General features: G+C 36.0%; 2 protein-coding genes across 2 annotated transcripts in view; one reads left to right on the top strand and one right to left on the bottom strand.

Annotated features, from left to right (window-relative positions):
• Positions 1-116: 116 nt before the first annotated feature.
• On the top strand, positions 117-25,011 carry beta-Man (beta-mannosidase). Its single transcript, XM_090175738.1, has 16 exons — positions 117-350; positions 975-1,121; positions 8,015-8,163; positions 8,739-8,944; positions 10,141-10,211; positions 10,280-10,467; positions 10,536-10,701; positions 12,575-12,879; positions 14,339-14,421; positions 14,481-14,671; positions 17,088-17,270; positions 18,951-19,048; positions 19,983-20,130; positions 21,846-22,057; positions 22,665-22,865; positions 24,115-25,011. Exons 1-16 carry the CDS (start codon positions 203-205, stop codon positions 24,346-24,348), a joined length of 2,730 nt encoding a protein of 909 aa, XP_090031864.1. The 5' UTR covers positions 117-202; the 3' UTR covers positions 24,349-25,011.
• The window catches only part of jef (major facilitator superfamily domain-containing protein 6 jef), a 45,000-nt gene continuing 41,990 nt past the window's right edge, over positions 24,915-27,924 (bottom strand). Inside the window, exon 8 of the mRNA XM_090175739.1 lies at positions 24,915-27,924. Coding sequence (XP_090031865.1) covers positions 27,775-27,924 — 150 coding nt within the window. The 3' untranslated portion in view covers positions 24,915-27,774.

Below are 27,924 nucleotides of genomic sequence, written 5' to 3'. Positions count from 1 at the left end.
ATATTCAGCGATATCGGAATATAAACTATATTGGTTTTATCAACACGTACAAAAAAATCCAACCGTCAACGTATCGAGAAGATTTACGCAAACTCCCGGGTGCCAAGTTCAAAAACAAGCATTGTTGTTCGGAGATAAAGAGGAGAGGTAGTTTCAAACTAGTTTCATTCTCGCAGCGACTTCGAAGTTCGCGAGTGCCGCGATGTTGTTCGCCGCGTTTACCGTTGCTTGCGTGATCACACTGACCTCGGCCAATACTAAAACCATCACCACAAATTCCATCGTCTCACCGTCGGGTCAATTGCAAATTGCGTTAAATGGACAGTGGACGGCCAAAAATTCCAACGGAAGTAAGTACATTTTCAATTTAAATTTAATTAATATTTGGCAATCAGGGTGATATTTAAATCATTTAAGATATATTTGGTAATCAGGGTAAGATTTAAAAATTTTGGTAATTAAGGTAAGATTTAAAATCATTTAAGAAATAATTTGGTAATCAGGGTAAGATTTAAAAATATTTGGTAATTAAAGTAATATTTAAAATCATTTAAGAAATAATTTGGTAATCAGGATGAGATTTGATAAATATTTGGTAATCAGGGTGAGATGTCTGAGGTTATAACTATTTGGTAATCAGGGTGAGATTTCATAAATATTTGGTAATCAGGGTGAGATTTGATAAATATTTGGTAATCAGGGTGAGATTTGATAAATATTTGGTAATCAGGGTGAGATTTGATAAATATTTGGTAATCAGGGTGAGATTTGATAAATATTTGGTAATCAGGGTGAGATTTGATAAATATTTGGTAATCAGGGTAAGATTTTATAAATGTTTGGAAATCAGGGTAAATTTTAAAAAATAATTTAGGAATCAACTAGTTTAGATTTAATAAATATTTGGTAATCAGGGTAAGATTTCGGAAATATTTGGTAATCACGGTGAGATTTAAGATGAATGTTTTCCACAGGTGTTACCATACCGGCGACTGTGCCGGGTGGGATTTACACCGATTTGATGATGAGTGGGGTCATCGGAGACCCTTATTTTCGAAAGAATGATCGACTCTACAAATGGATCGGACGGGATAGCTGGACTTTCACGAGGAAGTTTGCGGGTTCGTAATATTTAAATTCATTAGATTAATTTTCATATTAAGATAATTCGGATAGTAGAGAGATAGTAGTAAACGCCTAGTATATAGAAATTTGGTTTGTAACGTGTAATCATAAGTAACATAATAAAATAAGTATGACAATTGACGAGATTTACAACCAAACTGATTTTCATAGTTATTGCGTAATCAAGATGTTTTCTCAGCACAGAGCCCTCTAGTGTCTAAAATATGCGAGACTTCCGCTAAGCCGAAATATCTGGTTTCCGATAGATAGGCGGAATATTAGGCTAAAATTATAAAAATTAAAATGTTTTTCTCGGCTCAAGTTTTTTTTATCACGCCTGATTCGCACGCGGGCTTCAAAATAAAGCCCAAGCCCCTCGTGACTCCAGAACGTGCTCTCCGATATTAGGCTTAAATTTTTGTAGCGAGTCCAAGTCGCAGCTTGAAGAGAGTATCAGTGCCGAAAAAAGGTTCGGTTAGAAAATTAGCATTAAAGCAATAGGAAGTGTCATATTTATTGTTATTACGTTACTTATGGTGTAATTAATAATCAGCTAGGCTTATTCCCAAGGCACCACCTTAGGCCCAAGTAATCTTTGAACTATTGCTTAAGTTCAAGATATTGAATATTACCAGAAGTTCATAATAAACCCCATCTGGGGAAGTATTCCACTTCGGTTTATTCATGATGGATCATTCCGTGGCACTCACGGGCTCTACTTAAGCGCGGCGGAATAGAGTAATATCGGCGTGACGTATGTCGACGTCACACATGCTTTTTCCTATAGATAAAAAACTGCCCTAAAAATGGCGGCCATAGCCCAAAGCTACAGAGCGATACAAACGCATCCCACTCGCATCCGGATGGTGATAATCCTACACCATACGCGTGTTCGCCGCCCGTCGTCTGCGGTCAGCACACGTAAACATCTTTAAAATAACGCGATTCTTGGATGACGTTTAATTAAATTAAATTATGAAAGGTATACTTTTTAAAATATTTAAGTAAATAAAATACTTTTAAAATAGGAAAGAGTGTTAATGGAAAATTATTTCAAAATATGGTGGGGAAATAATTTGGTGGTTTTTCTAAAAACTTAACCAATCATCAATCAATCAATCATCAACTAGGCTAATATCCAAGGCACCACCATAGGCATCATGCGACTTTTAAAGCCATTAATTGATCATGCGACTTTTGAAGCCATTAAGTCATCATGCGACTTTTAAAGCCATTAATTGATCATGCGACTTTTGAAGTCATTAATTGATCATGCGACTTTTGAAGCCATTAATTGATCATGCGACTTTTGAAGCCATTAAGTCATCATGCGACTTTTAAAGCCATTAATTGATCATGCGACTTTTGAAGTCATTAATTGATCATGTGACTTTAAAGCCATTAATTGATCATGCGACTTTTGAAGCCATTAATTGATCATGCGACTTTTGAAGCCATTAAGTCATCATGCGACTTTTGAAGCCATTAAGTCATCATGCGACTTTTGAAGCCATTAATTGATCATGCGACTTTTGAAGCCATTAATTGATCATGCGACTTTTGAAGCCATTAATTGATCATGCGACTTTTGAAGCCATTAATTGATCATGCGACTTTTGAAGCCATTAATTGATCATGCGACTTTTGAAGCCATTAATTGATCATGCGACTTTTGAAGCCATTAATTGATCATGCGACTTTTAAAGCCATTAATTGATCATGCGACTTTTAAAGCCATTAAGTCATCATGCGACTTTTAAAGCCATTAATTGATCTTGTGACTTTTGAAGCCATTAAGTCATCATGCGACTTTTAAAGCCATTAAGTCATCATGCGACTTTTAAAGCCATTAAGTCATCATGCGACTTTTAAAGCCATTAAGTCATCATGCGACTTTTAAAGCCATTAATTGATCTTGTGACTTTTAAAGCCATTAATTGATCATGCGACTTTTAAAGCCATTAAGTCATCATGCGACTTTTAAAGCCATTAATTGATCATGCGACTTTTAAAGCCATTAATTGATCACGTGACTTTTAAAGCCATTAAGTCATCATGCGAATTTTAAAGCCATTAAGTCATCGTGCGACTTTTAAAGCCATTAAGTCATCGTGCGACTTTTAAAGCCATTAAGTCATCGTGCGACTTTTAAAGCCATTAAGTCATCGTGCGACTTTTAAAGCCATTAAGTCATCGTGCGACTTTTAAAGCCATTAAGTCATCGTGCGACTTTTAAAGCCATTAAGTCATCGTGCGACTTTTAAAGCCATTAAGTCATCGTGCGACCTTTAAAGCCATTAAGTCATCGTGCGACTTTTAAAGCCATTAATTCATCGTGCGACTTTTAAAGCCATTAAGTCATCGTGCGACTTTTAAAGCCATTAAGTCATCGTGCGACTTTTAAAGCCATTAAGTCATCGTGCGACTTTTAAAGCCATTAAGTCATCGTGCGACTTTTAAAGCCATTAAGTCATCGTGCGACTTTTAAAGCCATTAAGTCATCGTGCGACTTTTAAAGCCATTAAGTCATCGTGCGACTTTTAAAGCCATTAAGTCATCGTGCGACTTTTAAAGCCATTAAGTCATCGTGCGACTTTTAAAGCCATTAAGTCATCGTGCGACTTTTAAAGCCATTAAGTCATCGTGCGACTTTTAAAGCCATTAAGTCATCGTGCGACTTTTAAAGCCATTAAGTCATCGTGCGACTTTTAAAGCCATTAAGTCATCGTGCGACTTTTAAAGCCATTAAGTCATCGTGCGACTTTTAAAGCCATTAAGTCATCGTGCGACTTTTAAATCCATTAAGTCATCGTGCGACTTTTAAAGCCATTAAGTCATCGTGCGACTTTTAAAGCCATTAATTGATCGTGCGACTTTTAAAGCCATTAATTGATCATACGACTTTTAAAGCCATTAATTGATCATGCGACTTTTAAAGCCATTAATTGATCATGCGACTTTTAAAGCCATTAATTGATCATGCGACTTTTAAAGCCATTAATTGATCATGCGACTTTTAAAGCCATTAATTGATCATACGACTTTTAAAGCCATTAATTCAGTTAGCCGGGTTGCTTATCATGAAATACAATAGATACGTAACATCCAGGATTTAAAATGCAGCTGAGAAACTTATATTAATTATGAGGTTAATTATATATTTATTTAAAACTACATGTTTCGTATCTTACTAGAACCACTGTGATAAAGAGATAAGCCTTAAATTTATTTGTTTATTAATTTATTTTATATACATATTAAATTTTTGTCATTAAAAACCATGAAAAAATGGCCAGATGACTTAAAACATAGGATTTCATACCTTAACTGATTATAATTGTATTTATGTTATTATGTAATTACATTAGTCTGTTTTCTTATAAATTGTATTTTAAATAAAACCAAAATTAATTTTTAAATATAATTGTATTGAAAGTAAAATAAACTTAAATCATATACACTTCAAAATTATTTCCTATTTGTTTTTAATTGGCTTGAACTTCAGTATGACCATAATAATATCTATTTCTGTTCTTTGAAAGTTGCTTCCGTAATGATTAAAATTTGCATAGCCTTGATTATATCTTAAATAATTTTTTTCTATAAAATATTCTATTAAAGCTTTCACAATGTTATACAATTAGCTTACCATTTATGTGTTCAACATTTTTCCAACATAATAACACTCCAACTAATCGCTACCTGAGTTGAAGATACGAATTTTGGAAAATATTTGAAGAACACCTAAGTGTTTAGTTATTGAGTTCATGTAATGTTTAATACTTATTTTATTTCAATTAATGTTTTTAAATATACATCGACCATTAGATTATTATTGTCATTATTGTGGATACAAAATGAAACAGTTCTGGTTGTTTCTAAATAAGACTTTGTCTCAGGTTGCGCAATATTGCTAATTTCTTTTTCTTCAGTTGATTCAGATGGTAATTTTTCGAAACATCCTTCGACAATAACATTTATTTCCAAGACAATAAATGTATCGCATTATTTAATGAAAACCAGTTAAAATTAGTAATATAATACATGCAGGCGCCTTTTATCAAGCCAAAGCATTACATATACTTTATTCTCAAAACTGCAGACTCAAGTTTCTTCACTGACAAAGATCCATGTCATTGTTTTATATTTATTATATATCCGAATTAGTTAAACAACCTTTAACGTAAAAATTACATTAATTAAATTTAATTTATAAGGAAGAACCGTAAACCAATTTAAAATTGTGACCTCCAGCTCGGTCTGAACCATAGGAAAGCGCCCGCGGTTTTTGAACTGCCGCAGAATGATCTATCATAAAAAAAACATGGGTTCAATGATAAATTGAATACTTCCCCAAGGGGTTTATTATGAACTTCTGATATTACTCATGCTTAAAAATTATTATAAATATATATTTATAAACCCAATTCTTTAGCTATCTGCAGATAACATTTAGCTGGCAAACTTTATTCGTAATAAAAATATAAAATTAAAAATTCACCAGATGAATTTAAAATCTGTTTTTTTTTGTTATCTGAGATCAGAAAGTAAACGTTACGTTTAGTACAAGTGGTCTTATCCAAAAATTTAAAAACCTTCTCGAAATGTTTTTATTATTTACTAACTGAAAAATTAAGCCAGCCTTCTAAAACGCGAACGGGGAATCTGTTATAGGAGTTTAGATTGCACGGATTAAAGCTACCTCTACGCATTTTCGAGTAGTCTAATAATTATTCTGAAATCTGTAGCAGGTAGCTTTATTTAACCAGCTTTTTTCTAATTAAAAAATACAGAATTAATGTGTTTATTCCACTTTTATTTGGTTCGATCTTCATCAACAATAGTTTGAATGAAAGACAAATATTAGTATTAACGACCAAATATAATGATTTTACTGTCTAGCTAGAGTCTGGATAGTTTAATGGTCTATAAAGGTTAGAGATTAAATAGTATGCTAAATATTGGTATTTAAATTTAACCCCCTTTTCCAAAATTTGTCATCCTTTCACGTTTATAATTATTTGGAATATTTCTGAGTATTTATTTACGATGTTTTTGCCTGTATATGAAATATTATAATATTAAATAGACAGCTTAAACATAGCGCTGTACAAGTTTGAACGACAACATCAGGAGTCCCGTGATTATTATCCGTGTTTTCCTTTACGCGTTTATACTTCAGAGTAGAAACTTTTTATAACTTGTGGTCGAAGCTATTTTTCTGTCGAGCTTATGTGATAATATACAGGGTCTTTCAAAAGGTTATGCATAAATTTTAAGGAGTTGTAGGGGGTGAGTTGAGAAGTATGCCTGTTTTTTCCCCATTTTCCTACGATGAGTTAAAAGAGCGCCAGAGAGCTTCAAAGTGTGGCCTACCAGCCCCTGGAAGTAGGCTGCAACAAGCGCAAAACCAAGAAGCAGGGACTTTAAATACTGTTTAAGTTGACTTTTTTACGCTGCTGGTTACCTCGATTTGTTTACAAAGTCGTTTTTACTTATCAAACCTAAATGTTCGAGCCCAATGAGAACCTACCCCCTAGCTATTAAACAAAATCGCGCTTTTTTCGCTACGCGAAAAATTAATTCCTTGAAATATTTCGTCAAGTGAGAACTAGTCTGAACAGTTTTTAAAAAAATTAATTTCGCGAACGTCTAGATACTACCGATGTGGTCGTTCAAACTTCTAGATGTATACTCATGACGACTGAAAATGTTTTTAACAATTTTTACAATTTAAAATTAAGCCATAATACCGGCTTAATACGCAGTGTTTCAAACCTTACAAGGTTCTTTGTCATAATAACTAAATTTGGTTAAGGAAGGAGATATTTCACCCATTTGGAACATAGTGTACTGGATCAAATCGAATTAAAAAACTAGACTAATCGTCTAATCTATACCACTAGAAACGTGATGTTTGATACTTTGAACCCCCTTTAATCGAAAAATCATTTATTAAAAATGTTTTATTTTAATATTTTTATTACCATTATGATTTTTTTAAATAAATTTCAAATAAGCTTGTTTGACCTTTACATGTTACACTTGACAACGGACCTTGTAAGGTTTGAAATATTTGGGTCTTAAGGGGAGACTACTGTGGTTATGGTCTACTTTCGCGCTATTTCAAGCTGAACTCTTTTAATTTTGTATTTTAACTTATAAAATTAATATTTAAGTGTAGAACAGCGTCTTGTTTAGTGATTAAAATAATTTTGGCAATTTTAAATTTTAAAGTAATTAAGTTATTACGTTTTAATTCTGACCCCCGGAGCTAAACCAGTTGGGCAAGTGCTCAAACTACCCTTTAGTTATTACCCTATATCTCGTTAACTATAAATATTAGAATTATCAAAATTATTTTAAGCACTAGTGGAAGGTTCAGCCTAATTAGAAAAATTAATTCAATGTGTAATTGTTAAAACAGAAACGTTCAGCTTGAACAAAAAATAGGCTTTTATTGTATTCTTCCCTCTTAAGCCTGTTTTATGGCTTAATTTAAAATTGTTAATAAATTTTTCAATCGCCATGAGTATTCCCTAATTTTATTAAATTCCATGGCAAAAATTAGCTCCACTATTTATTTAACAAGTAATAGCTTTTTCTTAAAACCAAATCCGAAACCCAGTCCAAACCGGTCTATCCCAGAATCGCGTAACGCCAAGTTAGCGAATTCAAGTCTTCGTTTCTTTAAAACCATCCAGGCAGACACTGCGATAAGATTTGGGGAAAATGAAACGTCAAAACATTCTAAGCAAACATTTGCGTAGACAGGGGGGTAGGGAGCCTTAGAAACACAACCCCCCCTCCTCTTGTAAGAACTACATAATAGCTTCGGACTCAGATTAAGTACATACTTATAAATCTTTTCTCAAATTCCCGGTCACAGTATCAAGCGACGTGACGTACAAGAAGCGGGTGCTGTTGGTGGCTCATGGTCTCGACACTGTGTCCACGATCAAAATCAACGGCAGGTTGGCTGGCACCACCGATAACATGTTCACGCGCTACGCTTTCGATGTCAAAGATATCTTAATGGTACTTCACAAATTTGTCTCTCGAAATTGAGTTGGATAATAATCAGAAAATAAACACAGAGGCATCTCAGTTAGAAAATGTAGTAACGCGCATTATCTATTTTCCAAATTCTTGAATAAGAAAACAACATTTCTAAAGAGTTATATTAATAGAATTCTTTATAATAGTAATATAGGAATGTAAATTTAAAATTAGAAAAATCACATTGCAACTGTACTAAATATTTGCACAGGAAGAAGCTTAAATTTTCAATTAAAATTCCGATATCAAATTACGGCAACTGCGAGGAAATATTTTTCATTGAAAATTGCAGTTACCAAATAAGGTAATAACAAAACCAAATTTTTGAAATTCACAACGGAATAATAACATTCCATAAAAACTAAAATATTTGAGTTAGCGTATTTTTCCACTGAGGTAGCCATTTCCTCGAAGCGATTGTGTAGCCGATAATTCGAGGTGATGGAGGGGCTTCAGACTGTGTTAAGGAATATATGTAAAACGCGTCTTCGAGGCGCGTTTGACAAACTGTTCAATTTGCAAAAGATAATTTGACTAACTCGCTCTTTTCTCAGGAGGGAGAAAACACGATCGAGGTGGCGTTCGGATCGGCGGTGCAGTACGGCAAGCAGAAGCATTTGGAGCAGTTGAACAATTACGTCATCCCGCCTACTTGCCCCAGCCCCATCCAGAACGGGGAGTGTCACGTCAATTACGTCCGAAAAATTCAGAGTTCCTTCAGTTGGGACTGGGGACCTTCCTTCCCGTCGCAAGGAATATGGTAGCGCACCTTACAAATATTTCAACGAGTCGAGATAGTAATTTTCCATCAAATTGACCTCCCAAAACAAATACTTTACTTTCATTTTCGAGACACTATCTGTTCTAGATAATGTTCAGATGTTTTATTTTATATTATGATTGTGACATTTTAGAATGTCGTTTGTAATTAAGGCAGGCCCGAGTAAAACAACCCGTATGCAGCAAGAGGAGGCGGGTTTGATCCCAGCTTGTGGCACTGGATGAAAACTCGAAACTTCTCCTTCTGCATTGAGGTTGCAAGTTCTCTCCCCACTGGTTTAAGGGAGTTTCCCTCGAGTTCTTCGGTTTTCCCTTCCATAAAAACTTGTTGAGGTTAACGGTAATTGTTAGCGTAGGGAGCTGTTGGCTCGCGTGGCTTGCAGGGCTTGCCACCACCCTCCGACGCATTGTAACCCGGCCACCTGAATTAAAGGCTTTAAAAGTCGCTCGATGACGTAGGCCTAAGGTGGTGCCTTGGGTATTAGCCTAGCTGATTATTATTAGTATTATTTATTATTATTACTAAGTGTAGAGATTTGTGGACTCGCGTAGCATGAAGGGCTTGCCACCCTCCTCCTGCGCAATGTAACCCGACCACCTGTTTAAGTAGAAATAAACACGTTCTTTAAAGAAGAAAGTAAGGTTTATTTCTAGCATTCAGGGCTTTTTTTCTGTGGTATAAGAAAATAATTAACTTTAAGACGTCAATAATAAATTTGGTAACTCTTCGCCCTCCGTAATACTAACTAGTTTCCCCCACTGTCTAGTTACGTTAATGATAACCTTTATCATATCGGTCTGATTGGTATGATACGATATCATAACCGTTTTGTCACGTAATATGAGTATTTGGTTAAATATAAATGTTTAAACTACTATCGCCAGTCCAATATATAAGAGTTCCAGTGTCAAGGAAAAAGTGAATTTACAATTGGTAGACTAATAATTAGTCCTATGGCTGGGGTCCCTTGTATGCTATATAAATAATCCACTATTCAGGTAAAAGTTAATTTTAAAATACTGGGTTTTGACTTACTAGGTATGGAATTAACGTAAGACAATACAGGGTATTTGGATATCATCAACCAGGGGATTTTTCTCAAAACTACATAACCTCGAACTTAAATTTTAATAACTGTTCAAATCTAATCATGTGTAAAATAATTAAATTAACAGGAAAAACATTGAAATTGTCGCATTCGATGGAGCAATTCTGAGAGACGTCAGCATCTTCACCAACGAACTAAGTATGCTACGATCACCGCGATTCCCTCATAAAACGTATTTATAAGAGGTGAATTGTGTTTCAAAACAGAATATGGTTCTTCGGGGTCGACGTGGCAAATCCGAGCCAGGGCGTTTTTGGAAACGGCCACGCGAGAGCCCATGAAAGGAGCCATCCGCTTGGCCCTTCACGAACACCTGATCTTCTCCAATCAAACCATCGTCATTCCGGACAACGGCAGGGAGGCCGTCGTGGACATTGCCGTGTCGGTACCCAAGGTATAATTAGCCAGAACGTATATTCTTGATAATAAAATAAACACTGTTTCTCTGATTCCACGAGCTAGAATTTGGACGTGCAGCTATGGTGGCCCGCTGGTTACGGGGATCAGAATCTGTACAAACTGGAAGTAACGTTCCTGGATCAAACTTCAAGCGAAGAATCGTACAAACAAATGAAAATAGGATTCCGTAAAGTGGAACTCATCCAGATGCCCATAGCCAACGTCACCGGTATTAGACGTTGTTCATCTATACCGAAAGACCAATAGCCCAACCCGCCCGAATAGTTCTTTTTATAAAATAACCTTGGCCATCTTGTTGAAATGTTGCCTCCTGGCTTCAGCTGTGGATCCGTTTTCTCTCCCACTAAAGAGCTTATGAACTCATTCTTAGGCATTGGCTGAACTATTCCAGGGCAACATTTCAACAAGTTGGGAAAGCGTAAAGACATTTTATAAAATCAACTATATTGACTTGGAAGTGCTACGTCACAGTTTTTTTTTCAATAGTTTTTATCGTGGGCAGAAAAATATGACCACAATGGCGGCCATGGCCAAAGCTACGGAGTGCCAAGTCTCTATTTGTTCGTTTTGTTACATTTTTTTAAGTGGTCTTAGCCCTTAAACTTTGGTCTACTTGTTGTTGTAACCTCACGTTTTAATACTATTCGTAGAGTTTATATTTCAATGGGTAAACAGGATCAAGAATTTATTTATACTTATGGAGAATGCACATGTTGAGATTTAGTTTCTGCCTGGCATGGAATGATGGGAGTGAGGTAGTGAAAACATAACAGGCCCGTGCTAAAATCTCGTCGGAAGACGTCAGTTTTAGGGAACCAATGAGAAGCCGGGCGGATTTGATTTCTTCAGGGGGACGGAGCTTATTGAACTTCCAGCTCGAGGAGTTTTGGGATCTTCCCACTTATAAAATAAATAGTCTTGTCAGGATATCATGTTTTTCCGAATTTAAAGCAAGTGTCGGCAAGTAGCACTTTTTTCAACAGATGTCGCTATCGTCGTAATCAAAACAAGATAGTTAAGTAACATTTTAACCCAAAAGGCGGGTGGCCCTCGCGTTGATTGGATCGGTTGTAAATTCGCCCATGAACTTAAATTACAGCAATTATAAACAATATTTTTAAACGGGATATATAATTGATGTTAAAGTGCACTAAATAGAGTATAAGTGGTCTAACTATAATATTCTGCAATGGTTCTCTGACGACGTTATCCTTTGACTATATTGAATTTTAGCTCCCTTGGCCATAAATAGATGGCACCTCGCTCTCCAATTCAGTCGCTTTTTTCGAAGAATGGGACAAGATTCATGGCCATCTCTAATAACAGGGGCCTTTTCATAATACAGGTGGCACTGATAGAGCCGACAGTTGCTTTAAGTCCATTTCTTGTTTATATTAGTAAAGTCAAAGTGAAATATCTCCGAAGATGAATTTTACATTCAAGGCAATTTTAATATAAATATTATATTTAAAAGTAATTAAGCTCTCATACCAAGCAGCATTATAAAACCTTAGACCAAGAAACACAGGGACGTCTCGCTCATAGCATACCCAACGCTTCATTTTTCGGCGGGGCTTTGTTGCGGCTGCGGTAAGGAGACGGGGGTTAGGTGATACAGATAGTCAATAGGCGCCATCCATGAGAGATAAAAATAAAGTTTTTTAAAGAACTTGAATTATTTTATATTTTTTTAAATATTTTAGGGACACAAATATTAAAAAACATACAAGAAATTTGTTTTTTGGAGTCACGCTGTTGCAGGCCACGTGCTAACAGATTGTAGGGCTGTGCACGTGACTCAAATTGCCAATAAAAATTAACTCACCTTCGCTACTAGCGACACAGCGCGAGATAAATAGGGAATAGGCAGCCGCATCGAAGCTTCGGGTGCGAAATATCTACCGTGCGACGTCCCTGTGTTTCTTGGTCTAAGATAAAACGTTTACCCTAGTAGCCCTACAAATATTCTGGTTTTGGACCTTAGCTTTGACATTTGATGACATCATTGGTCATTATTGAATTCCGGATGGTGGCGCTATTAGCATTGCGACAATTTAATGGTTTATCTTTTATTCTTTCAGGAGAGACCTTCTTCGCGCAAGTAAACGGTGTGCCCATATTCGCCAAGGGCAGCAACTGGATCCCGGCGGACAGTTTTCCGGAAAGGGTAACCCCGGCCTACACCAGGGAACTGCTGCAATCGGCCAAAGACGCCAACATGAATATGTTGCGCATCTGGGGTGGAGGCATGTACGAAACTGAAGCCTTCTACGACATCGCCGACGAGCTGGGCATCCTGATCTGGCAAGACTTGATGTTCGCGGTCGCTCTCTATCCCACCGACAGCGCCTTCCTCAACTCGGTCACCACCGAAGTCACTCAACAGGTAACGTCTCTCATATCGTTGCCTACGTTATTGTTAAGGCGCGTGCATAGAGCTCGGCGGAACAGATAAATTAACCGAACGTTTTATGAAAAATCGAAAATTTGGCGGTTAACTGTTTATTTATGGATATTATTCGCAGTTATAAAACTATCTAAAGGGAATATAACCAAGAGACATAGAAGAAAAAGAGTTTGCCTCAAGAGCCCTCCCCTAACTTCTACCATAGGTTTCCTGAAAACTACGAACTTCGCCAACCTCCCTCTTACCCCCTATACCAGCGAGCCAATCATATTGTTTAAATTCAATTCGTTTTTTGTTTAAAAAGTACCCTCGATAGTAGCGACCCTAGTACGAATACGGGTGAACTCACGAATAACCAATTTTCAAAGTGCTACGATCGTCAAATGTAATCATGTGCAAGGGGATAAACAACACAACGGAGAAGTTGGAAATTTTCATGGCACACGGAGGCAGCGTCGAGGCAGACTCTTTTTCTTCTATGTTTCTTGGTATAACCTGCAAAGTAATCTTTATGGGAGATCCCTTAAAATTTTCCAATATTAATGTACAGTGGCGCCAAAGGCAAGAGCGGCCAGCGCTGCAAACGTTGGTGTTCCACAATAAATACATGAGGTTATATTCCCTTTAATATGCAAAAAATAAGTTTTAATTCGGATAATTTTCGCCTCTCGACAAGGGGGTACATTATAACGACGCGACGACTTCTTTCTTTGCTGCTGATTCACGAAAGATGGCGCTCCGAACTATTTCCATAGAGACAAAATAACAATTTATATTAAAAACCATTTAAATTAATGAAATATTTTCCTCACCTTTCTTTTTCTTAAATTCTGAGAATTAAATCTCTTTAATGAAGCTGAAAAAAGTAAACTACACCTCAAATTTGCCAAGCTTTATGTTTTTGTGGGTCTTGACTAGACAACGGTGTACAGATATGAGATAACCTAGTGGCCAGAATCAGCAAAATAAAATATTAGAAATTAAATGAAGAAATTTGCGGTATATGGGTCTTTATATTAACGTAGGCAACGCTTACATTCTGATATGCCTAATTGTTTACAGAAAAAAATATTAGAAGTTCGATTTTAACGCTATTGTTTATACTAGATGGCGCCAACTTAAACGATTGAGCGGGAAAGAACTAAATACTTACTGATTTATTGGGAAAAAAAACTACTTCTAACCCGATTTTCAGATATGGTCTATGTAAAGCTCTAAGCAAAAGATAAACTAATTAAAAATTCTGCATAAAAAAACCACGAAATTTTTTCGCGGTTTTTAGATAATTTAAAATTTCTAATTTTCCTCCTGTTGGCGCCATCTAGTAAAACTTTGAGTATTTTAAAAACGTCCTTTAATAGCGTTACCCCTGTCAAATTATCTTCTCCTTTGAAAATATGTATCTTGTTATAACCAAAAACTATCCTTTATATCCCAGATAAGACGACTGCAACACCATCCGAGTTTGTTTATTTGGGCTGGTAACAACGAAAACGAAGCGGCCATCGCTCAAACCTGGTGGTACGAACCCGATTTGAAGCTATTCACTTCTCGATAATTAATCGTCGTTATGGTTGTAGGCCATCGATTCTGTTATACAATAACCAATACAAGAAAGATTACCGAACGCTGTACATCAAACAGTTGAAACCTATCGTGGAGAGCGAGGACCCAAGCAGGGCATTCGTGCCATCGAGTCCTTCGAACGGCAGGAAGACCCAGCAGGAAGACTGGCTTTCTAAGGACCCCCAAGACGAACTGTGGGGAGACGGTGAGACACAACTATTCAACTAAACGGATAAGGGAATACAGCCTCTAGTATTTATGTTACCCGCAAAAAGGTGGGGTGGTGGAGCTAGGTTAGATCGCAGCAAGAGGAGCCGGGTTCGATTCCAGCTTTTGGCACTGGGTGAAAACTCGGAACCACTCCTTCCGCGTAGAGTTTGCAAGTTCTCTCACCACTGGTTAAAGAGGTTTTCCCCCGACTTCTTCGGTTTCCCCTTTCCATAAAAACTTGTAGAGGTTAACGGTTATAGTTAGTGTAGGGAGCTGTTGGCTCGCGTGGTATGAAGGGCTTACCACCACCCTCCTACGCATTGTAACCAGCCAACTGTTTAAGGCATTAAAAGTCGCTAGATGATTTGGGCCTAAGCTTCGAAAATTGGACGGCTTAGTAGAAACAGAACTGTATAAAGTATCTCTTACGCGATAAGTATCCATCTACCAATCCTGTTAATGTTATTCGCTCCCGTTTAATTTTAAAAAAATATCTAGGAATAAAAATATAGTTCAGGGCGAAAATATGTAAATATCCCTACGTGCTGTAATTTTTTGCATTTTACTTCTTTAAGAGGAGTAATAGACTTTGTTTTGCAGCAGTAATGCTGTGTGCACACCGAGGGGCAGGTCACTTCCTTGATTAACGACGCACCCCTCAAAAGATTAAATCCGATTTAATAGTGATTATTTTGATTAAATTTAATTTAATCACGATTAAGTTTATTAAATCACGTTTAATCATGATTAGAATGTTTAAATCTGATTAAAATGATTAAATCTGTTTAAAATGATTAAATCCTGATTAAAAAAATTATATCGTGATTAGTATGATTAAATCGTACTTTAGTTTTGATTTTAATGATAAATTCTTTATTCGACCGATTATATTGCTTAAATCGTGATTAAAATAATTAAATCTAATTAAAACGATTAAATCTGATTAAAACGATTAGATCTAATTAAAACGATTAAATCTAATTAAAACGATTAGATCTAATTAAAACGATTAGATCTAATTAAAACGATTAGATCTAATTAAAACGATTAGATCTAATTAAAACGATTAGATCTAATTAAAACGATTAGATCTAATTAAAACGATTAGATCTAATTAAAACGATTAGATCTAATTAAAACGATTAGATCTAATTAAAACGATTAGATCTAATTAAAACGATTAGATCTAATTAAAACGATTAGATCTAATTAAAACGATTAGATCTAATTAAAACGATTAGATCAAGAATAGAATGATTAAATCTCGTTTAAATGATTAAATCCTGATTAAAAAGTTTAGGTCATGATTAGAATGATTAAATCTCGTTTAAATCGTGATTAGATTTTTTAATCTTGATTACCCTGATTTAATCATGATTACCCTGATTTAATCACGATTACCCTTATTTAATAATTTTACTATGATTAAGACGCACCCAAAATGGAAGTGATCTGCCCCTCGGTGCACACCCGCTATTTGGCGGGAAATTCGCGCCCAATGGAATCCGCGTCGACCACGTTTCATTTTAATGGATGGATACTTCTCGTAAGAGATGTATTATAAACTTCTGGTAGAAGTAATACCTAAAATGGTTGGTGTTCCGTAAAGAACGCCTATGAGGTTATAGTCCCTTTAAAGGGGGAGCGCCAAGTTTTTCCAAATATCGACTTATTTCTGATTTATAAGTTAAGAATGATAATAAAAACACATAATCCAAGAAATACGCTTTAATATTAGCACAATTTTATTTTAATACGTATACACCTACCAGCAGAGCCACTCGGCGAAAGACGTAAAAACTAACTTGAATAGGGTAACACATACGCTTGACAAGGGCTGTCATACCCGAAAGCTCGCAGTCTTTTTATAGTTTTAAATAAATATGTATAAACCATGAAGTATCCGTCGTGTATTTTATTTTATTTTAGTTTATATACCTTGACCATGGTTAAAGAATTTAATTTGTATAATGGCATAGGGTAATATTTACTAACTTGTGCGCGTTGCTGCCACCTAAGAACAACAAAAACAGCACCCCACACGAGGAGAACGCAACCCGTCAAAAGTCGTGCATTTTCTTGTATACATTTTTCATTTAGCGCCTGCTGCCGTCGGAAGGGGAAAATTCCTAAATTGTCTTCCCCCTTTCCATAAAACGCTCAGCGTAAAGGCTCGTCCAATGAAATTTGTTCACAACACTGCGTTAACCTGTTTAAAGGCTAGCTGCGTTCTCCTTGTGTTTGTTGCTCCTAGGTGGCACTAGCTACATCACGCGACGGCCGAATCGTCATCGATTTCGTTGTAAATTACATTTTGCATCGAAGCTTACGTTTATTGGTTAAAACTTGGCCCTTCCCCTTTCAATAATCTATATTCAAAACGCGCATATTTAATCTTTTCGCATTTCCAGTCCATTATTACAGCTACGTCGCTGATGGTTGGGATTGGAGGACCTATCCCACACCCAGATTCGCCTCGGAGTACGGCTTCCAATCGTACCCCTCTTTCGAAACCATGAGTAACATCTCCATTCCCACCGATTGGACCTATCCGTTCAGCAAATTTATGAACCATAGGGAACACAGTGTTTTCGGTAAGGCCACTTTTGAGAAGCGTCAAGAATGTATTCAGTAGACAAACTACATTGAAAGCAGATGCATTACCATTCCCACCCATTTACGTAGAAACTATATTCATTTCCACACATTCCACGATATTCATTCCATACCATTACCATTGAACGATATTCATTCCCATACCATTACCATTAAAACGATACGCATTACCATTGAAATGATACCCATTCACATACCATTACCATTGAAACGATACGCATTCTGATAACATTCAGGTTGAAACAATATCCATTCCCATCTAATTTCCGTTCAAATATTTGTCTCCCAACCATTTCCATTACATTTGAGACACATTTTATCATCTCGGCCATTCCCTACTATTCCCGAAATTCCCATTCCCGATTCCAAAGACGGAAACTCCCTTCCCGACCATTCCCAAACCTAAAGTTACCGTTTCCATCCATTCCCTTACCGAAAATAAGATTTCATTTCAATCTGATCCACGTCCATTGCCACGGTTATACTCTGGTAAATGGTAAAAACCGTTTCCAGGCAGTTCTCTAGTATTCATGTGAACCGAAATTATGCGGCCGCAACTATAGCCTCGGTTTTCAGGATTCCTGGAAGATATACTCCGCTATAGAACCGGAGGGGGAAAGATTACTCGATTAAAAGCAGAGGGGCGTGTTTTGTTTTCAGGGAATCACGATACTCCTGCATATTCTTTGTTCACCTTAAAGCAACTGTCGGCTCTATCATTGCCACTTATATTATGTTAAGGCCCTTTTTATTGGAGATGGCAATGAATCTATCAGATTCTTTGGAAAAAACGACTTTAGTGGAGAGCGTGTTGCCATCTATTTATGGCCAAGGAAGCTAAAATTCAAAATAGCCAAATGATAACGTCGTCAGAGAGCCATTGTAGAGTATTATATTAAGACCGCTTATACTCTATTTAGTGGGCTTTAACCTAAATTATATATCCCATATAAAAATATTGTTTAAAATTACTCTAATTTATGTTGTTGACCAATTTACAAACGAGCCAGTCAACGCGAGAGGTACCTATAAGTACCCGCCTTTTGGGTCAAAATGTAGCTTAACGATTTTGTTTTGATATCGACGATAGTGACATTGTTGAAAAAGAGCTATTTCACGTCGAGCCGACACTTGCTTTAAGTATCTGGTTTTTATTTCGACGCTAGCGCCATCTGTTGAAGAAAGAGCTACTACATGTCGAGACGACACTTGCTTTAATAGTCAAACTAAAGTGCGAGGTGAAAAAATAGACAGTTTAAATTTAAAATTTGATATCGTTAGGCAAAGTAAATTGTGTGCCTTGATGTGGTGCACACAACCACGAGCCTCTCGACGAGCCCATTGGAATCCATGGCCAGCCTGCGAAGGTCCATGTTTCGTTTCAATGGCCTAGATGGATATACGTCTCTCGTAAGAGATATATTATTTAATTTATCATGGCACCTTCAAAATAGTATTAGAGTTGCCTAAATACGTAGCTTGCATTGCACTAGAAATTTTAGGACATTCTAAGTACGGAAAAATCTTAATAAACTAATTAAAAAATTTAAATATTTCGGTTAAAAATGCCGCTACTTTTCCAATAATTTGATTGTACTTCTTAGATTACATGGCACCTTATCATTTTCAGTAACACACATTTTCTTTCACAAGAACAGGTGGCTTGGAAATCGGAATATCTGTTAAAAGGCACTTATTTTTACCCGTTATTAGAAGCGGACCCGAATCATTCATTGACATGATTTATCTCTCACAGGTATTGAGTTTCTTTTCTAAAGAAGCGACTAAACGTAGCAACGGTCCCGAAATTTTATTGGCTTGTTTTAATTCTGAAGTCTGTGAAATTGGAAAATCGATGACTAGGCCTAGTGTTTCGCGATGTTTTGGTTCATTGAATTTAAATTAAGTTACTAAAGACTTTGGATCGCGCCAAAACTTAGGTGTCACCATTTTGAATAAGCCATGACCTGCAAAACAGCTACCATGGTTGTTTGTTACTGGGCAGTATATTTTCTAATAACTTAGTTACAAGAAAATTATCAGTCATAAAATAATTTTTAAGCAAGCTACGTTAAATCAGTATTTTTTTAAAAAATAGCAATGTTATAAACGAAATATAAACACAATCGCTATTTCACTGCTTACAATAATGTGATTAAAAATTAACCAAAAAATTAGTAAGGTTTCGTTTTAAAATCGCTCGTTTAAAATGTGACCACTAAACTCAAAGGTGGAGCAGAAGCCGTTAAGAACGATACTCAAAAGGTAATCTTTTAGGATGACTGCAAATCATCTAAAATCACTGCTAGGTGGAATAGCTATACCCACGTTTTGGTGCGAAACAAAGTCTATATGAATTCGTAGGTCTTTTGCTTGGAAAATAGATCAGTGGGTGGAAATTCCCTTCCACTACCTTGTGAAAACTCAATTCTCCGTCATAACATTATCTGCTGCTTCATCTCATCTTGAGCTTAATGGAAGGCAGCTCAACAGACAACGTTATGACGTAGGGGAAGTTAGTCTTCAGAAGATAGATTAAACGAAATTTTATCCCACTCACTTTCGGAATCGACTTTGGGTTGCGAGAGTCTTTTAAACAATGAAAATTGGGAACCGTTGCTATGTTTAGTCACAAGTTTGAAAAAATACTAACAAGTGTATTTTCACATCATTGTTTTGGTGAGAAATAGATTACGCAAGCCATGAGTATCAAAACAGAAACGGAGCATTATCGACGCAAACGGAGCGAAATCGACGAAAAAGGGAAAGGCAAAACGATGGGCGCCCTCTTTTGGCAACTCAACGACATTTGGCAAGCACCGTCTTGGTCGGCCATTGGTAATTCACATTCTAATTACTGTACTAATTTAAGCTTGATCGCAGAAACAACGGATTCGTTTATCGACCCCCAGAAAAATTTTTAATCGTCCGTGTTTGGTTTTCAAAAGGGTCGATAAGAAAGGTCGATTATATACCACTGATTTGACCTATAACTTGACCGAACTTTGTAGTGTCATGTGAGATATAAAAATTATTATGTCTAGATTAATTATTTTGGCTATTGGATTAGATTACATGAACGGGGAAGCAAAAATTAAATGAACTTAAGTATGCCTTATTTAGACAGGGAAGGTTTATATAGGGCCAACGTTTAACTAAAAATAATAATAACACTTAGGAGATTAAATATTAAGTTATCAGAAGGTTGTCTGTGAAAACAATTTTAAAATGCTTAGAAAACGTTCTTTAACTCTACCTACTACTGTGCACCCTTTAAAAGTTATTAACCTACTAAAATGACCGTAAGCTTAAGATCAAAACACGTAACTAGCCCTTGAGAAGTTAGGACCAAAACACGTAATTAAAATTAACCCTCAAGAAGTTAGGACGAAAACACGCAACTAACTCTTAAGAAGTTAGGACCAAAACACGTAATTAAACCTTGAAGTGGGCGGTACTAATTAAATATAAATTTTACAAAGCATTTTCTATAGGCGAGCAATGTCGATTTAAATTGAAACGTTAAATATTCAATTTAAGCGGATCGGAAACATTAGGTCTAGATTGGGTTCCTTAACAACGGAACGCCAGAATCCATACCTCTACTTGGAATGCTTATCCTGCCTTATCGCGTATGGTAAGATCATTCTGACGGCTTTGGCCCCGCCAACGAGATAACAATCCCCTTTGCGCGTGCTCCCCTCTCACGTTGTTCAACATTTGTCAAGTTAACATAGTGACGTCAAAAAAACCGTCAGCCACCTCGAGACGAAAATCTGCCGCGATAAGCATTCCAAGTAGAGGTATGGATTCTTGCGGAACGACATACATGTATAGTACGTAAGGGATACAGAGAACTGACCATAAAAAAACAGTACCCAAAAGGGGGAAAACTACGCAAATGAAGGCGAAATGGGGCGTGGTTTTTCTTCCGGGAATCACGAGGTGGACAGAGGGATGTTTTCCGTTTCCATAACAACTTGTGGGGGTTAACGATATTAGTAAGTGGCATGAAGGGCTTGCCGTCACCATCCTACGCATTGCAACCGGGCCACCAGCAATAGTCCTTTAAATAAAAGATCATACATAGCCGATAATAGAGTTTGTGCTGCTGCGACTGGACATATAACTGGTTTGTTTATGGTTTCTCTTTATTCTGCCAAAGCCGAGAATTTTCTATGCATAGATCTGGCAGCATTTTTCAACAGGGGGCAAGACAGTCAGAGAGGGGTTTATTTAATCGCCTATTAGCCTTACAAGTCGCTTAGTTACGTGGTTCCTTGGGTATTAGCTTAGCTGATTGTTATTATTTTTGTTATAATTATATTATTTGTTAACCCGAATACATAAGTGGTTTTAATTTAAGCTTTGAAATGTGCTATTCGAGAATCACACTTGTAATTACCAAATATAAGCTTACAACATTGAAATCACATTCCCCACTCAAATACCTAAATTTGGACATGGGCCAATATTGAATCTCCGCAAAAAATACACCTAAATATAGCTCAACTAGTGTCAAAGGGTTTAATGAATTTCATTGGTTCGCTTAGAGTTCGGTGGCAAATGGAAGATGCTTCAGTACTACGCCAAAGAATTCTTCGCGCCACTATTAGTGTCTCCCTACATTGACGAGGACTACTTGAAGGTCTACGTCGTGTCGGACGAAATGCGTACCCGAAACGGCTTGACCCTGCTGGTGTCCGTCTACAAATGGTCCTCATTCGAACCGGCCTTGACCGTCGAGGTCACCAACTTTACTCAGGTGCGGTTTAGGAAAAATTAAAATATCTTGAAGGGTCACGGAATCGTTTGAATTTTGAGGGGAGGGTTATATGAAGCGAAAGCTACCTGAAACGATTCTGTGTACCTTTAAGGGGGAAGAATATAGTAAAAACCTCTTTTTCGTTCAAAATTATTTTAATAACTAAACAAAAAACTGTTCTACACATAAATATTAATTTTATAATACAATTAAATAGCGCGAAAGTAGACAATGGCCACTGTAGTCTTCCCCCTTGAGGGCTATTCACACGAGCTAACATATGCTCACACGCTCCACGTTAGTTTGTCGAGATTCCGAATCTTAACCGGCGAAGAAAATTACTCGCATTTCATACAAAATTCCGCACATCTAAGTATTAGATTTCACCAAAATTGAGCAATATTAATATTTTCATTTAGTTTTGTTCATTTGTTTGATCAAAAATAAGTCAACGAAAGATAATTAGACTAAAATATTTAAGGTAATATTTAGTTTAGCCTTCGCCACTTAAAAACAATGTTTTGAAAAAATGTTATCTAGCGTGAATAGCCCTTAAAAATGACAATTAACCTTGGACATTTCAAAACCTATTTACATATCGATTCAGAATCCCCAATCGTCAATCTTGGTGTATTCAAATTCGTTGGAATTTGACGATGGGCTTTTGAACAAAGCTAATTGCGCCGGCAAGCAAAGCTGCCTGATATACGCCAAAGTCCTCGATTCTCAAAGCAAAGAACTCTCCAGTAACTTCGTCCTCTTAGACGAACTAAACAAGGCCGTGGGACTTAGTAAGGCTAATATACACGTAAGAAAACCTCATTAAATTGAAAGGTCGGACATTTGTCAAAATCCCGTACGCTCTACAGAAATAACATTTTCTAAATCTTTCCAAATCTCAATCAATATATATCCGTGAATCAACACGAAAATCGTATTCTAAAATCTCAAAATCATTATAGTAACGGGAATCAACACCAAAATAGTATTCTTAAAATATCAAAATATACAAAAACGGAAATTATCACGAAGATCGTATTCTAAAATCTCAAAATGAATATAAAAGAGTATCAACAAAAAAATGTTGCTTTAAACCGCAAAAAAATCCGGAATCAACACAAAAAACTTGCTCTTTAACCGCATAAAAACCGAATCAACACAAAAAACTTGCTCTTAAACCGCATAAAAACCGAATCAACACAAAAAACTTGCTCTAAAACCGAAATAGAACGGAATCAACACAAAAAAACTTAACTCTAAAACCACGTAAAAACGGAATCAACACAGAAAACTTGCTTCTTAACCGCATAAAAACCGGAATCAACACAAAACACTTGCTCCTTAACTGCATTAGAACGAAATCAACACAAAAACTTGCTCTAAAACCGCATAAAAACGGACACAACACAAAAAACTTGCTCTAAACCGCATAAAAACCGAATCAACACAAAAAACTTGCTCTAAAACCGAAATAGAACGGAATCAACACAAAAAACTTAACTCTAAAACCACATTAAAACGGAATCAACACAAAAAACTTGCTCTTAAAGCGCGTAAAAACCGAATCAACACAAAAAACTTGCTCTTAAACCGAAATAGAACCGAATCAACACAAAAAAAACTTGCTTCTAAACCGCATAAAAACCAGAATCAACACAAAAAACTTGCTCTAAAAACGCAATCATTACAGAAAACTTGCTCCTTAACTGCATTAGAACGAAATCAACACAAAATATTGTTCTGAAACCGCATAAAAACAGACACAACACAAAACATTTGCTCTAAACCGCATAAAAACGGAATCAACACAAAAAAACGTTCCATTAAACCTCAAAATTTGCATAAAAACTGAAACAACACAAAACATGTACGTAAAATCTCAAAATCAATATAAAACAACGGTATCAACACAAAATACGTTCTCTAAAATATCAAAATAACCTCGAAACTTTTAAAATTACTATGATAATTAAAATCTTGTACGCAAAATTGGCGAGTGTCCGACACTTCGTCTTAATTACATCTTAATTGTCCGAAGTTAACGCTTTGGTTCACAGGTGAACGTCATATCCCATCTTGGACCAAAGCGGTTTCTGATCGAATTGAGTTCAGATCACATCGCCCCTTACGTCTGGCTGGACGTACCCGGGATCAAAGGTCAATTCTCGAGGAACGGCGTCATGATGGTTGACTCGATCGTACGTGTCGAGTTTATGGCCGTCGAAAGCGTGAATATCAACGACTTCAAAAATAAGCTCAACATTAAATCATTGATGGACGTCGTACCCTAATTACAAGCCGTACAATTTTAAAGAATCCTTACCAAAACCCTAGTCTTAACTAATTAAATAGAAAAAATCAAGTTGTTTCAAAAATGGTGGTAGTAGCGATAGGTCATTTGGAATCGAAATTTTTTAACGTCATTTATCAGGTTATCATGACCGCAAATGTGACGTTTTTATTTGTTTTAAGAAAGCGTTACCTTAGTTCAAAAACGTCGTAGCTTTAACGTAGCCCAACTTACGACTTTTTAAAACTCAGGTAACGAAAGTTATTTGCATTCCAAATCACCTCAAAAACCCATAACATTGTTTCTATCATTATTTTTAAAACACCCTGTAAACAACGTACCGGTGTCAGGGAAAGTCGCAGTCCACATGGTGGGATTTCAACGTCACAAAACAATTGACACTTTTGCGTCACTGCCGTGTCGCTTAAAAAAGAACCGTATATTTTTTTATGATCATGATAATATTTATATTCTTTATTTTTTTACACGTTAATCAAAACAGGAACATGATATGTGAGTTTTTATGTTTTTTTATATATAAAGAATTATTTTTCTCATCATGACTAGAATTCGGGTTTTGAGACAGTTAGTATCGTTCAAACCCATCCGTATACGGAAAAATCAAAGTGTAAATTTCACAATAAAACTATTTACCATATTGTAACATTTGTGTCAATGATTTAGGACTACTTTCTACTATATACTACGGGTTAGTTTTCGAGTAGATACAGACCCGTTAGAATTGTAGACCGGCCTACTGACGTCGCCAATTGTAGTGCCGCGGAGAACAATTATCGTCATTTTTAAGTCGACAAACGCCAATAAGTGCATTTAGCACACTTTTAAAGCACCCTAGCTCTATAAATACGAACCTGAACTAAGATTAGTCGCGGTGTTAGTAGATCTGATTCGGTCTCCGTTACATTGGTCTGTATCTATTCTGGTTAGTTTAAAAGGGACTGTCCAATCTCTTTATAGACATGAGGAGGTTGCCAATTACCCAGTGCCGCGTCGCGAAGCTCTTAAAGCTACGTTCTTAAGCCTTGCTTGAATCTAAACGTAGTTTTAGCAGTCCCTTTAAACTAGTCTCCAGATTAGCAACTTCTGGTCACTTTGTTAACATTTTGTATCAACTTAAAAAAAGATGTTTCAATTTTAATTGTATATCCACTCATGAATAGACAAAAATAGCTGCTCGAAATCGCGCGATATCTTTGTAACAATATAATAATAATATACGTTTTTGAAAAGACGATAATTTACTGTATATATAGAGGCAGAAATATTCCAAAAAACAATAATTTAAAAACTTTAGCGCTTTATATTACGAACCGTTGAATTATTGCCTTTGCCTGAATATAATATCGAAATATTGGTCCAACTATGATACAATTATCTTTTTGGCGTCTATTTGGAGGGACAAGGTGTTTTCTTTACACGTAATGTCGAGATCGGTTAGGGTTTAAAGATTATACAAGCAACAAACAACGAATTAATTTTTTTACGTGACTTAACATTTTAGTTTTTCAACCGAAATTGTGACTACCTCTCGGTCGTAAATATTACCTAACATTTCAAATAAATATAAAAATTGGAATTTCACGAGGTTTTTTTTGTATTTCTCAAAGTATATTTTAACAATATAATTTAGTACGATAATGACAAATTTTTTGTCCAAGCTGATTATTTAGTGGTTCATAAATCCGCTATTTTAAGTCGAATTTATCACGTGACGAATAATTTTTTCACTGTTTAAATAGCCACAACTTTAGACAAAATATCGATTTCGTAAACAGAATGAAATAATTACTTTTTGGAATGCTACATTATTTTAGGGAAAAATTAAGTTCGGGAAATCATTTTCACAATTGGCAAACATTAATTATTTAAATAAAGTTTAAAATAAGCATTTATCTACTAAGCAATGCTATATTATATATGGGCTGAAAATTTCTGGGAATACATTTTTTTATTTGTTTGTTATAAGTGTGTTGTTTAACCTAAATCTACACATCGAGAGATCTTGTGAAAATTTTCCTCATTTAGCGAAGCTCTGGTTATAGTGTATTTTTTTATCTAAAGGCTGACGACAAATTAACTATGAATTAAAACTAAAAGTATACGAGGATTATTTAGGAATTAAGCACTAATAACGAGTCTTAAAACGTAAAATCTGAATTTAAACTCACGCCTACTTTTAAAGGGAAACGGAAGAATAATAGAATTACTCGGATATTTGACTATACCAAGAGCTTATTTAGGCTTTCTGAGATCACGTGACACAGCTTAATTGTTTTCAATAGGTTACGTAGAAGGTATCACCAACTAAGGCAGGTTCATTAAGCAATTATCAATTTTATCCATCCGCAAGTTTATTAGCTTATGAAAATATCTTACGCGGAGGTTCGACAATCCAGCAAAGTCGCTCGTTCTCAAGATAGCCTAAATACGTTCTCGACTATACTTATTGTAATTGCGTCGTTATAAGTGGAAATTATATGTTGTAACGATTTATACGTTCTACCGATTGTCAGGCAGGTAATTTCCCTATAACTATGTTATTTATAAAACCCTAGCTTCCAACCACGGTTCAATTAGACCTTACAGTGAAACTCAATTTCCAAAGATTGAAAAAGCTAAACACTGAAAAGTCTAATAGAAGAAACACTACCTTTATATATATATTTATAGTAATATAGTTCTCTCTAACGTTTAACAATCGCGTGTTCGAATCCTCTCACCGCTCTGTCTAGAACGCGACTATACTCCAGCCAGCCAGCCGGCCGCTGCTATCTAATCAAACCATAACTTTTTGTTTCATTAAAACACGCGATCGTGGTATCCGACATAGTAAGTTTTATCATTTCATTTCAAACATCATTCAAATATCTACGTAAGTCCTAAAAGTTTTCGGTTATAGTCTATTTAATTGTTCTACAAGCTCCGGAAACGATTCAAGGGTAATATCTTAACATTTTAGCTCTGTGGTAAAGATATGTACATTTTTTTTCTGCGATAAATAATACAAATTTGACAAAATATAGTTACGATAAAATATCCTTCCAAAAATCGACGTTAATAGATTCTATTCTAAAGCGAAAATCAGGTAACTCTGTTATATTTCCATTTTACAGCAAAGTTACCCATATTTTTCCATACCGAAGTCCCTACCAATTACATTGATAAATAATACACGTACGTTTCAGGGTAGTCACCAAATTAAATAATTCGTTCTGGTTTGTTTTAGTTGATGCTCATTTGGTTATGTATACATATATACGGATATAGGTCTATCTGCTAAATGTATATAATTGTAATTTTTATATAATACACCTAAGGCGAACAACATCTAGAACAACAGCGGGGTTGCTCGTTGTCGCGACATTTTAGCGTCATTCGTGATGACGCCAAGCCCAGCATTTACCATTTACCATTCGTACTGCGTAGCGTCGTTCCTGATGGGAGGTTGCGGCGTAAAGACGTTCGTTTTCGGTTGCGGAGCCCTCAGCACGCGTTGCTTGCGTAACGTCTCTTCCTCGTCTTCTAAGTGGTTAGAATTCGTTACGTCATCGTACGC

Source organism: Leiobunum rupestre, chromosome 5 (genome assembly GCF_980474605.1).
Source record: "Leiobunum rupestre chromosome 5, qqLeiRupe1.1.hap1, whole genome shotgun sequence".
Taxonomy (NCBI): domain Eukaryota; kingdom Metazoa; phylum Arthropoda; class Arachnida; order Opiliones; family Sclerosomatidae; genus Leiobunum; species Leiobunum rupestre.
The sequence above is the reverse complement of the archived record's forward strand: the minus strand, read 5'-3'. Positions and strand labels throughout refer to the sequence as shown.

Excerpts from the sequence above, each read along its gene's own strand:
- beta-Man (XM_090175738.1), top strand. The coding sequence starts at position 203 with ATGTTGTTCGCCGCGTTTACCGTTGCTTGCGTGATCACACTGACCTCG. Across the intron at positions 8,164-8,738 it reads ATGTCAAAGATATCTTAATG|GAGGGAGAAAACACGATCGA; the intron begins GTACTTCACAAA and ends CTCTTTTCTCAG. Across the intron at positions 19,049-19,982 it reads ACATGATTTATCTCTCACAG|ATTACGCAAGCCATGAGTAT; the intron begins GTATTGAGTTTC and ends GGTGAGAAATAG.